The sequence below is a fragment of the Mesocricetus auratus genome, unplaced genomic scaffold (genome assembly GCF_017639785.1).
Source record: "Mesocricetus auratus isolate SY011 unplaced genomic scaffold, BCM_Maur_2.0 Super-Scaffold_100011, whole genome shotgun sequence".
NCBI classification, from domain to species: domain Eukaryota; kingdom Metazoa; phylum Chordata; class Mammalia; order Rodentia; family Cricetidae; genus Mesocricetus; species Mesocricetus auratus.
This window is the reverse complement of record NW_024429195.1, coordinates 80365793-80381710: the sequence shown is the minus strand read 5'-3', so window position 1 is coordinate 80381710 and position 15918 is coordinate 80365793. Positions and strand designations below refer to the sequence as shown.

Genomic DNA, 15918 nt, shown 5'->3' with positions numbered 1-15918 from the left:
CAAACAAACAAACAAACAAACAACACTTTGCACTGTCTTTCCGTCCTCTCCAACACCTCTTCCCTTGTCCCAGCAGCATTGGGAGCTGCAGTGCGTCAGCCGCATTGGGAGCTGCAGTGTCCCAGCGGCATTGGGGGCTGCAGTGTGTCAGCGGCATTGGGAGCTGCAGTGCATCAGCGGCATTGGGAGCTGCAGTGTGTCATGCAGTACGTCCCTTTGTCTACTCAGCTTTACTTGTAAATGTTCATTGCAGTGACTTCTTGGTGTGGTTCAAGGCCTCTGGCTTCTGGCACACCGTCAATACTGTGCCCTCACTGAAGCTCCTCTCAGATATCCTGCAGTTGCCCCGAGTCGTGGAGATCCCGCAGCTATGTTCCTCAAGACGAGTCCCTCTACACACTCTGGCAGGTCACAGACGGGGTAGCTGATGGTGTGGGTCAACTCAAAGACCTGGATGTGCGCGTCTGGGTGGTAGGTGATTTGGTCAGCCCAGGCACCTGGGCCTGCCCCCTTAGTCATGGGGCAGAGCCAACTTTTCATTGCTCAGTCATCAGGACCAACTCTCCTGCCCATGGTGAACAGTGGGGCTACCATTCTGTTGAGGGGCAGGACCAGCTCTTCCATGGCCAGTGAAGGGTGATGCTGGCTCTGCATAGCCCTCGAATTCAACACCCATGGTTTCCATGTCTCCTACCCCCCTTAGCATGGGCTATGGAGATCAACACATCCCAGCTACAGCAAGGCCACTGACCTAGACATGGTCTTTGGTGGCAGCAGCCTGGCATGAATGGTGACGTGGCCCCAGGTGGCAGTGTAGGTTGCTGAGATCAGCGTGGCCCTTAGACACCAGCATAGCCTCAGGTGGCAGGAACAGCAGACATTACCACAGACCCTAGCTGCAGTAGGGTCATGTACATTTTTTTTATTTTTATTCCTCCCTCACACATTACATCCTGACCACAGTTTATCCTTCCACCACTCCTCCCAGTCCCTCCCTCAATTTCTCATCTCCCCCAGATCAATTCCTCCTCTGTGTACACCCCCCACCTCTGCAAAGAGCCGGCCTCCCAGGGATATCCACTGAACATGGCCTAACAAGATATAACAAGACTGGGCATATACCCTCATGGAAAAGGCTCCCAATCTCATGCAAAAGAGTCAGAGACAGCCCCCCACCCCTCAAAAATACCTCCTAACAAGAACACCATAATGTATAGGTTAGACCCACACAGGGCCGTGTTTGTCACTTTTGTCAGTCATGTGCTCTGACTGACTGTTAATCCAATATGTTTACCTCTACACAGAATGACACTTGATACTTCCTAAAGTTCTTCCATACCCTCTATTCTGCTTCAAGGACCGTGGGAATGAGGGGACTTGGGACATTGGTCCCATCTGACTTTTGCTCAGCAGAGAGTGATCTGCTGATTGCTCAGGCCTGGGTTGGGATGAAACTCTCCTGGTTGATTGCTCATGCCTGGGTCAGCAGTCCAATTCTCTTTCTGAACCCCAGCATCTTGTCTTTGCTTCAGGATGCTGTGTGGGTGCATGTCACCGTAGGCCAAACATTTTGATTATAGCCCTTGCAGTATCATGCTGGGAACTATGATTTCAGCTACCTATCAGAAATAGGAAAGATAATACTTGTTCTAATTATGAAGGGAAATGAAATATTCTATAAAATTTGGGGTGGTGGAAGCTAGTTAGCCTCTCTGTATCATTTTCATCATATGTAAAATGTGGTAAACAAAATCTTGATTTTGCAAAGTTGTTATGAGGAGTTGAAATGTTTACAGCAGTGTTCTCAACCTTCCTAATGCTGTGACCCTTTAATGATGGAGACCCCAACCATAAACTTATTTCATTTCTATTTCATAGCTGTGATTTTGATACTGTGAACCACTGGTTCAGAATGTTTGTGCCAAATTTCAAGTGACTTACTCAAAGAGTTTGTCTACTCTGGGTCTCTGGCCTTTCTTCTTTGAGACACATATTTACATTGATTGCATTCAGCAGTGCTCCCTCAGATACTCTTGTTTTTGTCAGATCTTTTCGGCTCTCACTGTGTGTCTGCTTGACAGTAGGGAGCTTCACACTCAGCAATGAAGTAAGTCTGAGAAGTAATAGCATGTGGGTAAAAACAATGTCTTAACTCCAGCTTATATTGTTTGAGCAATGACCTCGTTAGGTAACTCCGTGTCCCCTTTGGTACATTTCCTATTAAAATTCTGCCTCATCTGCTTCTTATTTGATAGAAATAACTTTCACTAGAGGAAATAAGGCAGAAAACCTCCCCAGCATGTTCAACTCCTTGTCCTTTAAGAAACGATACTCTGAATTTAGAGGTTTGACTTTCCTAGGTAATGAAATTATCATGGTGGAACAAGGCATAGAAATAGTAAGTATGATAATTCTTCTCTGCCCATTGTATGCTTTTGCTATTCATAAGTTTTAGGGCCTTAGATATTAGATACACTTACGTAAGGCCTCATGAACGGTAATTATCTTCTGGCCAAAGAAAAAGCCCAAACGAATGCTAAGCTGCATTATCGCTTGGCTTCTGACATGAGCTGATAATCAGATTTTCTTGCTTAAATCCATGGTGCTTGAACAATGCTACCCACTGTCTGCGCTTCCCGATATTACCCTTAATTAGAAAGAACAGAAACACAAATCTGAATTATTTCAAAATCTGGTTTCCATGGTCAGTGGTTTGAAAGGCTTAACTTTATTATAAATAAACCTGGTTTTATTGGCTAATGAAATCTGAAATGTGAAGCCTGAGATGGTGGGGGTGTAGCACTCTGATGTTTACACATCCAAATATCCAATGTAGGCAAAGTGTTTTATAATAAATCATTGGATAATTGAATTACAGTTCCTTTGTTCAAGTACACACAAAGGTTGCCACTAAGGAGGACCTGAAAGGAGCTGGAATTTATGTTATTGAAAAGCAGTGTCTTTAGGTTTAATTATATACATTTCAACAGCTACCAAGGAGATCTACCCATTTATATTTTTCCTACCTTGTTCATCTTTTTTCTTTCTGAATATTGAAGCGCATGGTGCTACATTTGTGATGGTCTGTCTCTGTATGCATATGCCTTCTCAGTGTTTGGATCTCAAATGTTCACAGTGTGTGTGTGTGTGTGTGTGTGTGTGTGTGTGTGTGTGCGCGCGCGCGCGTGCACGCATGTGTATGCAGTATATGCATAGATAAGATATCAGTTGCATTTTATTTATGGTCTAATCAAAAGAAAGCTAATAATAGATAAGGAGAGAAGGAAAACTGATCCCATCTGACAGGCCTATTAATAATGAAGCACAGATAGTAACTTTATCTGGAAGACACCAGGGCAAACTCCTAGGACCAACAGCATAAAGAAGGACTTCAGACACTGTTGGGAATTGTTATCATAGGTGTCACTGGTGTTTCTCCCATCCCTCTGTGGATAGGAGGACCCAGGGGTGTCCGTATATCTAAACTGGGGCCTAGGTCCTCTTTATTCTCATTTTAATGTTTTAAAATGACTCAAAAAAGGACTTTGCAACCCTTGTCTTCTCCTTTTCAATGTTCATTGATTTTTTCTGTTCAACTTGTCCACTCCGTCTCCCCTCTGTGTTTGACACTTTGTTCCAATAGAAACATTGACAAAAGGACTTTTCCTATAGATGCCCAGTGCCTGGCATCTATAGGAAGAGAGCTTAGAGAGGACCGTGCACCCAGTGACTATCGGAGGCAGCTGCAGAGTAACAGTGATTAATCCGAGTCCCGGGATCTGAGCACTGTTAGATTTCTCTGCCAAGCTGGGTAGCCTCTTTCAATCAGTCTCTTTGTCTTCACAGCTCTGTGTCATTGGTTGGGGGTCGAAGCCCTTCTCTTTCTGGTCCAGGGTGAATGTGTCTGGGTCTAGGCTTCTGTGATTTAAGTGATTCCACATGGGTCCAGCTACTTGTCTTGGGTGATACTGGTGGGGTAAGGAGCATAGCCTGTACTTCTTCCAGAGGGAGCAATTGCCTGTGGTCAGAGGACAGTTTTGAAATAGTTGGCTGGAAACTGCTATGGATAGTCTTCTGAGAAAAGCAGCCTGCTTTAGAGAGTGGAGATGAGTGTGGGCTATGTTGTCATACACTGTGGACCTCCTACACTTACCATCTCTTCTCAAATGCCAGTGAATTAATGATGGAACTGCTAATTTACATACTGCTCCTTGCTTGCAGATACCTAGGAGACTGATATGTGTGTAGCTCCCTCAGAGCCCCGTGGAGCCTGGGCTAACCAGTGGCTCTTGGTTTTACAGGGTTTCACTGGGTTAGCTCAGTGTTTCTTATAAAGAGTGTGCATCTTTACTTTTGTCGTGTATGATTTGGGAAATGTTTGAGAAGTGCCACTTTCATGGAATGTACCTACATTTAAGGATAAAGTTACAGAGGGGACTGTCTACCTAGTGATTCCCTTCAACAATTCTTTGAAAGTGGTAAAGATGCTTAAAAAATAATAGCAGTGGCTCCCAACAGAAGTCTATCCAGGGCCCTGGCAAGGAAAGGCATTGTTTCATGCTTCACCCACAGGAAACACAAATCCTAAAGACTCCTTTATTGACTAACCAGTTAAGTGAGGTGTAAGGCTGAAAACAAGGCTGGTAAGAGGCTCGCTCCTGAGTTCCACCTCCCTTGGCTCACCCCGCGGAGTCCAGACAAGGATTTACTTCCTGGAAACAAAGATAAAAGTTCTCAACTCAAGGATGACATGGAGCTTACACAGTAATTTCTTGAATTTTTGTTTAGTTGCCTTGTATAAGGATCCTCAGGTCATTTTTCCCTGCTCTGTTCCCCCAATGCCTTCAGCCAGGAGAATATTTTCCAGCCTGGGAGTTCAGAAAATAAACAGACAAGCTTGAGAAATGTCCTTTGCTTTGAACCCCCAGGAATTTGTCACAGGAAAGACAGGCTCACTGTGTCTTGGTATTGTGACTCTTGCTTACTCTGTGGCCTGCACACCTGAACCTGAAGTTTGGAGCCAGACTTACTTAGTGCTTCACTATAAAAAGTGACCAGACTGTTGTCAAATGGTGTCTTCCTGGTCATCACAGAGATGCTGTTGTGACCATGAACTCCAGACAGTGAGGTTCCCTGCACAAGACCATACCAGCCAACATTCTAGTAGGGATGCGGGAGAAACCATTCAAGGCTCCTCCTCTGGCTGAAGAACTACAGGAAGCTGATAGCTGCTGAGGGAGTTTTCTTCAAGGACAAGCCTCCTGATAGGTTGTCCATGCCCAAGTAGTTGCCTATTCCTATACATATGACTATCCCAAGTACATATAGGTATATGAATTGGGCTTAGTAGTTTACATATAGCTAACTTCCTATATATCTCTCAATAATATTTTTTTTTGGTTTTTCGAGACAGGGTTTCTCTGTATTGTTTTAGAGGCTATCGGTCCAGCCCAGCCTCGAACTCACAGAGATCCGCCTGCCTCTGCCTCCCGAGTGCTGGGATTAAAGGCGTGCGCCACCACTGCCCGGCTCTCAATAATAATTAAGAAGGAAGTGGTCATGAATTTGTGAGAGGATAGTGTGTGTGTGTGTGTGTGTGTGTGTGTGTGTGTGTGTGTGTGTGTACAGGAGGAGTAGGATTGGGATTGGGGTTAGAGGGATAGATATGATGAAAACACATTGTGTCCATATAAATAATTTCTCAAAGTAAATCATTTTAAAAGGGAGAAAATAAAAGAAGAAAGAAAAAATGGGCAGTCAAGCCTCTTCAGGTCCCTGAGGGAAGTCTTTAACATGTGATAGACTGAAATATACAGAGAAGGGGAGTTCAGAGAAGCATGACAGTAAAAACAGACAAAACCCCTCCAAACCCAACCCTGTGGACCCTACACCAAATTGAGAGAAGAGAACAAAATATCCTAAACACAGGGCTATAATGCCTTCATTTAAAAGAAATTCACTACAGAGGAACTGTGTGATAAGCCATGTGAGAGAAGGAAGTCCCTAGAGAGTAGAAAGGAAAACTTAAAAGAAAATGGGAAAAGAGATAGAAGGAAGGAAGGTGGATGAGGGAGGGGAGGAAGAGAGCACACACACAGAGTTCATGAATTATTTTCACACACACACACGCACAGAGAGAGAGAGATAGAGACAGAGACAGAGAGAGAGGGAGAGAGAGAGAGAGAGAGGAGAGAGAGAGGAGAGAGAGAGAGGAGAGAGGGAGAGAGAGGAGAGAGGGAGAGAGAGGAGAGAGATGAGAGAGGAGAGAGAGAAAGACAGAGAGACAGAGAGAGAGGAAGAGAGAGGGGAGAGAGAGAGAGGAGAGAGGGAGAGAGAGGAGAGAGAAAGACAGAGAGACAGAGAGAGAGGAAGAGAGAGGGGAGAGAGAGAGGAGAGAGGGAGAGAGAAGAGAGGAGAGAGGAGAGAGGAGAGAGGAGAGAGAGAGAGAGGAGAAGCTTGTAAAAACTGCAGAACAGGAATTTCCACGTCAAAAGGAGTGGTTGAAATGCCCGCCCACCACACAATGAGAGAAAACCCACACTATACTACAGCACGTTATTGTGAAACTTATTTCAATAGTGACAAAGAGATCTGAAAGTTCTCAGAGATGCATGACAAAGAATATAAATAAAACAAATATCACCCAGGCAGATCACGAAAGAACATAAATCAGAATGGCATCAGGCATTAGTCTGAGATGCCAAAGATCACAGAAAGTCACAAAAGTGCTCTAGAAAATACGCACTTTCAGTAGATGGCAGACATCATCATTTTCTTGTCACATGGCCAGATACTGGTCTTAGATATTTTAAGTTGTGGTAAGGAGTGGTCTCCCAAGACAGAAAGGCCAGCTCTAAATGACACAGGGAAGAATTTATTCACTTGGCTTGGGGTTTTTGCACTTGCCCAGTTGACTGTGAGAATTTAAGATTTATTCTGGAAAAAATTCTGCAGATACTTTTAAGACCTAGAAATTTGTGAGTACCAGAGCAAAATGAAAATGTCACCTGTTAATGGTAATAAAATACAAAGCTTTTAGCTTTAAAATGCCTTATTACTAATAAATGTGCCATAAATAATAGCAACATATGATTATTAATCAGGACTTAGAAAATTAAAATAAAGATATTTTATCATCAATTTTGTACAATATGATGAATAACACTTCATTACTGTTCTGTCTTTATTGATCGTAAAGTTTTTCCCTGGCTTATTTTCTATAAACCCACTTATGAGAACATTATTAAGATATTTCCCTTTTAGCAACTTAGTTTTCAGTATTGTAAAAAATTTCTGATGCCTTTTTATTTTCAGAAGGATCTTTCTTCTCATGCCATTGGTCCTGAACTACAGTTTCCACAACCAATATGATGGAGTATGCAGTGATGTGCTCAAATAACCGTGTGGATCCAGAATTGTAGTCTGGACTCCCAAATTCGTGAAAGTAAAATAAAAGTGAGAAAAAATGACAGATGCCCTTCTGTGTGGTGGGAGTGGCCTTGAGGTAGGGTGAGGGCGTCACTGCTTCAGGTCACTGGGTTTGTAGCTGGGTGGCGTGAATGATCCCTTTTCTCCTGCTGGTTGGTGCACAGACAGTACCTTCGAGCTATGAACGCTGACACTGCAGGGGTGAAGCTTCTAGTTGAGAATGAGCTCAACTTTTCTCTGTTCCTGACATAAGTGTTCTCCTCAGCGATAAAGCTTTACCATCAGGTTGTGGAGAACAACCAGCAGCCCTGGCAATAGTTTGTGATGCTGGGGGTAAGTCTATGGCCTCTGGCTAACAACGCAACAATATGTAACTCATTTCTGGCACTGGTGGCTTTTCTTGGTGGCATGGGATGTCTGATTGAGGCATTCTCTCCCCCATTGTATGGTGACTTCATTGAAGTTACTTTTATATATGTAGACATATTTAAGAAGCTTCCATATGTTTTTTCAAAAGTCTTTCAATGTAGTTGTACCTCCTCACATTCCATCCTTCACCCTCCCCTCCCTACGCCCATTTCTAGTTTCCCCTTTGTCTCCCCATAGCATCATATATCCTATTTCCCTTTTCTTTGGAGATTCCATCCGCTCCCCCTTCCTTTAGTATACATTCCATCTCTGTGGTTATTCAGATTGTAGCACACATATTGCAAGATTATTTCTTGTATTGTTAATTGTTTTAGGTCTGAATTTTCAATTAAAGAACGGGTGCAGATTTCTGCAAAACAAGTTAAAAAACATCCCCTTTAGTGATGTTATAAACCTCAGCCAAATAATAAGACTGCTGCAGAAATCCCTGCTTTTGCTTTTGGCCTTCAGGGGAGATGTATTTCCCATTATCCTAAGGGAGAAGTCTGGGTATAAGAGCTCCGATTTCTTATTCTGTCCTCCTGTGTCTTCTAATTACAGTTGCTGTAGGTGGCCCAAAGCTGCTGCTTCCCTTACATAATGCCAAGAGAGAAAGAAAACACGATTTCATTGGTTACTGTACTTAGAATGGATCCTCAAGCCAAGCAAGAGACACACAATGGGTCTGGCAAACAAACAATTGAAAAGTACAGGTGCTGGGAGTGTGCACAGCCCCAAAATCAACATGACGGGAGGAGAGAGGGTTGGGAAACAAAGAAAGGTGCCTTTCATTCAGCGAAATTTATTTCTTTTCAATATTTGTGATCTGCAGCTGATAGTGCACGAGGCCACTTGGCATTATATCCTGACAAAGGGGAAGGAAGGCTGCTGTGCGGAGGGGACTCTCGAGCGGCCTGTGGCTTGAGGTGCACCATTTGTCAAGAAGATCAATATTGACTGTTCTTGTATCTTTGTGGTGAAAGTTTGCTATTCCCCCCGCAAAAAGGTGGGGGCTGTGCTTTAAAATATAGTGCACATGCCCAGTTCAGACACTGGGTCAAGTGATTACACTGGTCTTCATAGAGAGGCGCCCCATCCCAATGGGGAGATGTTCCCTTTTTAAGGAGTCACAGTTGTTTGTCTCATGACAGTGGCAGCCTCCTCTCCATCCATTCTCCATTATTCCAGTTCAATCCTAACTCCATGAAACACAGGCTTTGAATGCAACAATGCATTTCAATGTGTGTTTTGAAACATCAGTTCTATTCAGTTCAATCCAGCATAGACCAATACAGCCTCACGTTTCATGGGGCAGGACCTACACTAAGGCACTGGACTTGCATCATTTGCCACATTTCAACTGTAGAGGAGAGAGTCCTCAGGCCTGCAGGTGGAGGAAGGGGCAGGAGTCTGTTCATGACCGGCCTCCTCGTTTATAGAATGCATTAAGTCCTTTACATCAAAATGTCTAGGTCTTAATCAGCTGGAAACTGTGATGATGCAGATCCATGGAGTAGACCCATGCTCTAAAAAGTTGTTTGTTATCTGTATCAATTGCCTGTGTAGATTTTTTTAAAATCACTGTACACTCCTGTACTCTGCCATAGGCATTTTGCATCAGAATTTGTATTGTAAAATATATATTCCCCAGATGATTTTTTTTGAAGATGACAGTTATGGACAACTGTCTAAAACATAGTAAAGAGTGTACCTCATTTAGGTTTTCCTTTTAGAAAAAGAATATGAAAAAAAGAATTCTATGACGGCAAACTGCAGACAAGGCTGTATGTAGCTAAACCCACCAGTCTAAAGGACTGGGGGGGGGGAGTGAGTGGGCCTGAGGATCTTGAGTGAGATTCAAAGTTCACCTGATAGGAGACCACGAGAGAAACAGGTGGCCAGGGCACCCTGCCTGCGTTGTGCGTTTGCAGGGCTGGATGTGGCAGCACTGAGGAAAAGAAACTGTGTGATGTGGGGTTAAGAATGTGGCTTTGGGAAGAAGAGATTCGGGACTTCCTTACATCTTCCGTAGTCTTGGAAGGTTACTCAGTGCTCCATTCTAAAGTAAGGATAATGATTGCTGGGGAGTGATGATGGAAGTTTTTGTCCTGCCTGTTCCCACAGCCGCTTTGCCCCAAATAAACACAGGGATGCTATATTAATATTTATACTGTTTGGCCGATGGCTTAGGTTTCTTGTTGGCTAGCTCTGCCTTAATTATTAACCTGTTTCTATTAATCTATGTATTGCCACGTGGCTGTGGCTTGCCCATAATCCTGCATGTTACTTCTTTGGCAGTATGGTGTCTCTTCATGGCCTCTCTCTGACTCCCTCTCCCCAGCCTTTTTCTGGTGTGGTGGCCCACCTATCCTTCTGGTGTGGTGGCCCACCTATCCTTCTGGTGTGGTGGCCCACCTATCCTTCTGGTGTGGTGGCCCACCTATCCTTCTGGTGTGGTGGCCCACCTATCCTTCTGGTGTGGTGGCCCACCTATCCTTCTGGTGTGGTGGCCCACCTATCCTTCTGCTTGGCTACTGGCCAAACAGTGTTTTATTCATCAACCAATAAGAGAAACATATATATAGAAGGCCATCCCCCACCATCTCTTTTTTGTGTCTAAACAAAAAGAAAGATTTTTAACTTTAACATAGTAGAATTATATATAACAGAGCTACAGTTAACAATATTTAGCCGGAGAAAGAAACAGAAGCAGAGGGAAGGGGAGGAGAACTCCCCCGAGTTCCCCTGGAGAGGAATGGAATGGAGGAATGAGTGTTCCAGCTTCATTTCTGTTGCTGTCACAGAGCACTCTGGTCAAAAGTGACTCAAGGAGAAGAAAGGGTTTATTTAATCTTTTTTCCTTTCTTTTTGCATTAATTAAATTTATTTATTATTTTACAACCTGACAGTGGTTTCCCCTCCCTCCTCTCCTCTCCTCTCCCCACTCCCCCAGCCCACCCCTTCTCTGTTTCTGTTCACAAAGGGTCAGGCTTCCCATGGTTACCAGCAAAACAGGGCATATCAAGTTGCAGTAAGACTAAACACCTCCCCTTGTATTAAGCTGGGCAAGGCAACCCAGTATGAGGAATAGGTTCTCCAAAGCCAGACAAAGTGTTAGGCACAGTCCCTGCTCCCACTGTTAGGAGTCCTGCAAGTAGATCAAGCTATACAACTGTCATATATGTGACGAGGGCCTAGGTCAGTCTCATGCAGCCTCCCTCGTTGTTGGTTCAGACCCCGTGAACTCCTATGAGCCCAGGTAGTTGATTCTGTGGGTTTTCTTGTGATGTCCCTGACCCCTCTGGGTCCTATAACAATCCTTCCTTCTCTTTTCAGCAGGATTCCCCAAGCTTGTCCTAATATTTGGCTGTGAATTTCTGCATCTGTTTCCGTTAGTTACTGGATGAAACCTCTCTGATAACAATTGGGGTAGTCACCAGTGTATGAGTACAGTAGAATATCATTAGACATCATTACAGTGGCATGTTTTTTCTCCAGTTGTGTTTGGTTCTTCCTAGGTCTTTGGGTCTTCTAACCTCTGGAAGTGCCAGGCATTTTGCTATTACTTTTATTTAACCTTATCATGTTTTCATCTTAGTGTCAACATAAAAAAAATCTCCATTTGATATCTATTGTTCTTTTTTGTCACCCTTGACTAAAATGTCAGTTTTATGAACCATTTCTGGCACATAGTGAAACTTGGTAAAAAAATTGCTTTTCTGTTATGACCAGAAAATTTTCACTAACCCCCTTAATGAAACACATAGTGAGGATGTGGTGCTGTGGGTAACAAGAGTCAATCGTAGTTGTTTTCAGGATTGTAACTTTTCAAGAATAAAGAGACACAATTGCTATTACAAGGTCATTCATTAGTGAAGTAAGGGTTGTAGGTGGTGTGACTTGTGGAGTTGCAGACCTGACGTTTTGGGTTTATTTTTCTCTTTTACTTCACAGCCTGGCCCTCATCGTGACAAGAGAGCCCTGCCCTGCTCCAGGTTTGCTACCCATATGAAGAAGTTTTCTGCATCACATAAAACAGATAAATTACATTTTCTACCATTTCCAGGTAAATTAACCCCAATTAAAGTATACAGGCAAAAATCTTAAGTTTTCACACTTTAGACCTTCCAACAAGGCAGCGAAAGAGGCATTTAATTGGTTTATGAAGTTTGAAAACCCAGGGGGAGGCTGACTTAAGGCTTGGCTGGATCCATGGTTTTGGACATTATTAGTGTTTTATCCCATTGATGTTATTGACTTTATAACTTGTTGCTTTTGTTTTCCTGAAAGGATAGTAAATTGTAGTCAGAGGTATGTGTTATTCTTAGAGTTGATGATCTCAAAAGTAAAAGCTTGAAGTAGAGGCTTCTTTGAGTTTGAGGCTAACCTGCTTTATATAGAGAGTACCAGACCATCCAGGGCTACATAGGGAGACAATGTCTCAAAATACAAAATGAAGCAAAAAAAGTAAAATCTCATTTCTTCCTGTATTTGTACCTTTACATTATGTCTGCTGAATTTGATTGGCCAAATTCTGGTCTCAAGGACCTGGTAAAATGAAATGTTTTAGGTGGATCACTGTAGAAACTGTACCTAAGTTCCTGGATCAGGTAGTACAGAACCATTTGTAGTTAAGGTTACAGCCAGGGAATAGCCTAATCCTTGAAAAACAGGTTTAATCATACACAAAACTAAGCCCATTTTTGTCTTTATTATACAATGGCTTTTAAGCCTAAGATGGAGGCAGGCTGGTTCTTCATTTTTTTCTTACATATACTTGGGTATCAGGGATCTTGAAATGTTTTGTGGTTTTATGATTGTTTCAACATCCTGGATTGTATAATTTTGATGGATCTTTATTCAAGGCTTTATATCTATAGATTGAAGGAACTGCAACTCAAAATATGTTATGGCTATGATAAGTATCTGTTTCAGTCTTGTCATTATATTAAATGATAAATATAACAAGTATTTACATAACATACATGTTGTTATCAGGTATTGTGGAAATCCAGAGATAACTTATGGGAAGCCTTGTAGGTTATTTATAAGTACTCTGCCTTTTTATATAAAGAGCATGGGCAACTTCAAGTTTTGATGCCAATGAAAAAGGAGTCCAGGAACTAATCTCTTTTGGACACTAAAAGACAATGGTAGGGATTTCATATTTCAGGGTTTGGTGGCACATACTAAATTTGATTTTTATGTACCCTACTCTTATTAGTATTAGACAAAGACTCCATTAGGCATTTACTTACGTAATCTGATGTAACTCAATAAAAGCAAATACCAACATCTTAATTCTTTCCAAAATACAAAGTATGACCAGAAATGGCCACTCTATCTATCTGAAACATGTAGGTCTTCAAAATTCAGTGCACCAGGATTGTTAGAGCTGAGGTTACGGCTGTATCTGCTTGAGAAGTGGTCTGGTTTAAAGTTGTGTAACTTCCACTGGTGGCTCTAAGTGCTTAAATATTCATCTTAAATTTGGTGACTGCAAGCCGGGCGTGGGTGGTGCACACCTTTAATCCCAGCCCTCGGGAGACAGAGGCCAGCGGATCTCTGTGAGTTCGAGGCCAGCTTGGTCTACAAAGTGAGTTCCAGGACAGCCTCCAAGACAATACAGAGAAACCCTGTCTCGAAAAAACCAAAAAAATTTTGGTGACTGCAGTCTTCATGTAAGCTACGAGTAAGGGGCAGCAATGAGTGGGGACAGTTGGTCATCAGGGACTCTCCAGAACTGAGATGCATGCATGGTTCTATGTAGCCCTTAGGACAAGCCAACAGTGTTTTGGTTCTGGGTGCTGTATCAGGGTGGGGGTCTGAGCTGGGCATTTAAAAGAGGGGAGACACATGGTGAGGCTGGCCGGTAGGGAAGGGGAAACCACCACTCCTTCATTTAAGACAAGGAGTGATGTGGTTCAGTTGTCCACAGTAGCAGTCAAAGATCGACTGAAACGCAAGTAGGTAGGTAAGAAGGCTACTCTTGAAGCTATCGTAGTTGTCAAGGAAAAAGATGACAAGGGAATGGTGTGTTTATGAAACTAGAGGAAAGGAATAACCAGAATCTACATGTAGGAGTTGTGTTCCATAGGATGTGATTGTGGACTTAGGCTGAGATCAAAGGTTGATGTGGGGTAATGTTTACTCAACAATTGATTTACTCAATACGGGATGATTACCTTTCAGGTAATAGGCATCAGGCTAATTTTTGGAAATATAGACATGAATAAGACAGGTATTGTTCCTGTTCTCTTGAAATGTGCTTTTTAAAGTAATGTTAGAATTGACAAGTAAATAATCATAGGAAAAGCTATGAAGAAGTTTTCTTATGTACTTTTGTGATCAGTCCCTGCCCAACCTCAGACTCTGGTAACAGAAAGGATATGTAATATCTTCATAGTTCTCTCATTTTTAGATTTTCACATCAATAGAATAATTTGACGTGCAATTTCCTAAATCTAACTTCCTTCATTCAGTATAATGCATTTCAGGTCTATGGTGGTAGTGTTGAATAATTGCCTAGTGTGTGGATTTACTATGGTTTATCCAGCTATCTGATGAATTCTATTTTTCAATGAGAGGTTTTGTTGAGATAACTGAAATGTTAGTTTAGATTGTGATAATGACCACAGATCTGCATGCTTAATGAGGTATATAGCTGGACACTAATCAGTGAATTATATATTATGCAAATTTTATTCAGTAACTCTTATATTAAAGCAGTTTCTATACAATTTTTCAAAAACTTGAAAGATAAACTCAAGAAAAATTAAAAACAGATTAACTAGTGTAACTTAGGGAGTACAGCAGGCTTAGAGCTAGTTAATATATGGAGGTTAAGAAAATTGACATTCATTCTGGAGAAGGGAAGGTGTTGGCTGAATTGACATGAAAAGCAAATGGTGCTGAGCTTGTGCAGAACTTTGTCAGTCACAGGGAAGAGTTTTGAATTTTGTCCTGAATTCCACAGTAGCACTGATGTCAAAGTCAAAGGTGTTTCTCTTCCCACCTACTTTCAAAGGTCCTCACCTAAGGCTTGTGTCCCTAACTGCAGCAGGAACTGAAAGCAGGAAGGCTTCAGGAAAAACACCAAGGGAACCAGAGGGATGTGATGTCGGCGAGGGTGTGAGTGGATGGAGGTGGAATTGAGATAGATATAAATGCTGATAATGGTGTACTCAAGGGTGTGCAAACATCCACACAGAGACACACACGGACACCAACACAGACTACATTCTTGGAGATCAGTGTGACAAGACTGTCAATAAGCCCTCTGCCACACTGACCATGTATTATCCAACAGTTAGAATTCCAGTGGGAGTCACACAGTAAACACATCTTCAGTTAGGGAGATGGGGATTCATCTAAAGGTCATGGTTTCTGGCTGAGATGGATTCCTCTGATTCGGTTCAATAGTATCTGAGTCTAGATCCATATTGGGCACTGGGGGCAGCCCTAGGGAAACATATGGATAAAGTCTTACAGTTGTAGGAAAGTGTAAAGTTATTCCAAAAGAAGATCATTAGAGCACCCAGCTTTCTGGTAAACTCTATCGATTGAGGTTGGCTTGGTGACTACAGAATGTCACTTGAGAGGCATCTTCCCAGCTGTTGTCATCTGTCTGTGCAGTGAGGAACCAGAGTGTGGAGAACACGGGAAGACAGGAAGAAAGGAGAGCTAGGCCCTTGCCAGCCTGGAGCCCTCTTCCTCCCTAGAGCTCAGAGCCAGGCGTGACCCACGCACCTGCAGCTTGGAAGTCTTTTGTGTTTCCTGCCAGAGTCGCCATTCTGTCCACGCAGCACTGGTAATGGTCTCAGCTGAATTCATTCTCTACACAAGTCTCGCATGTCTTGGTGATTCCTGTGCTAAGCCCAAGTTGATTTCCCGGGGAAGTCCCAGTTTCACTCCTGCCACTTTATTTCCTATCTTAGCTTGTTTATACACACACACCAGAATCACACTGCACCTGACAGAAGATGGTCCAGCCTAGCACTGCCTCTCTTGCTGCTCTCCTCTCTTTCTCTGAAGATTTCTTGCTTTCTTTGGCACAGCTGAGAGCTTCTATTCCACTCCCCC

At 42.8% G+C, this 15918-nt stretch overlaps 1 protein-coding gene across 5 annotated transcripts in view; it reads left to right on the top strand.

Annotated features, from left to right (window-relative positions):
* The window catches only part of CUNH12orf42 (chromosome unknown C12orf42 homolog), a 144930-nt gene that overhangs the window by 76165 nt on the left and 52847 nt on the right, over positions 1–15918 (top strand). For 3 of the 5 annotated variants that reach the window (XM_040755133.1, XM_040755134.1, XM_040755135.1), the window contains one exon: positions 11791–11902. The exons of 1 other annotated variant lie outside the window; for it this stretch is intronic. In XM_040755133.1, the coding sequence (XP_040611067.1) occupies positions 11791–11902 (112 nt within the window). Of the gene's footprint in view, positions 1–7314; positions 7456–11790; positions 11903–15918 lie in introns of all 5 variants that reach the window. One more of the 5 variants, XM_040755136.1, reaches the window with a different exon arrangement.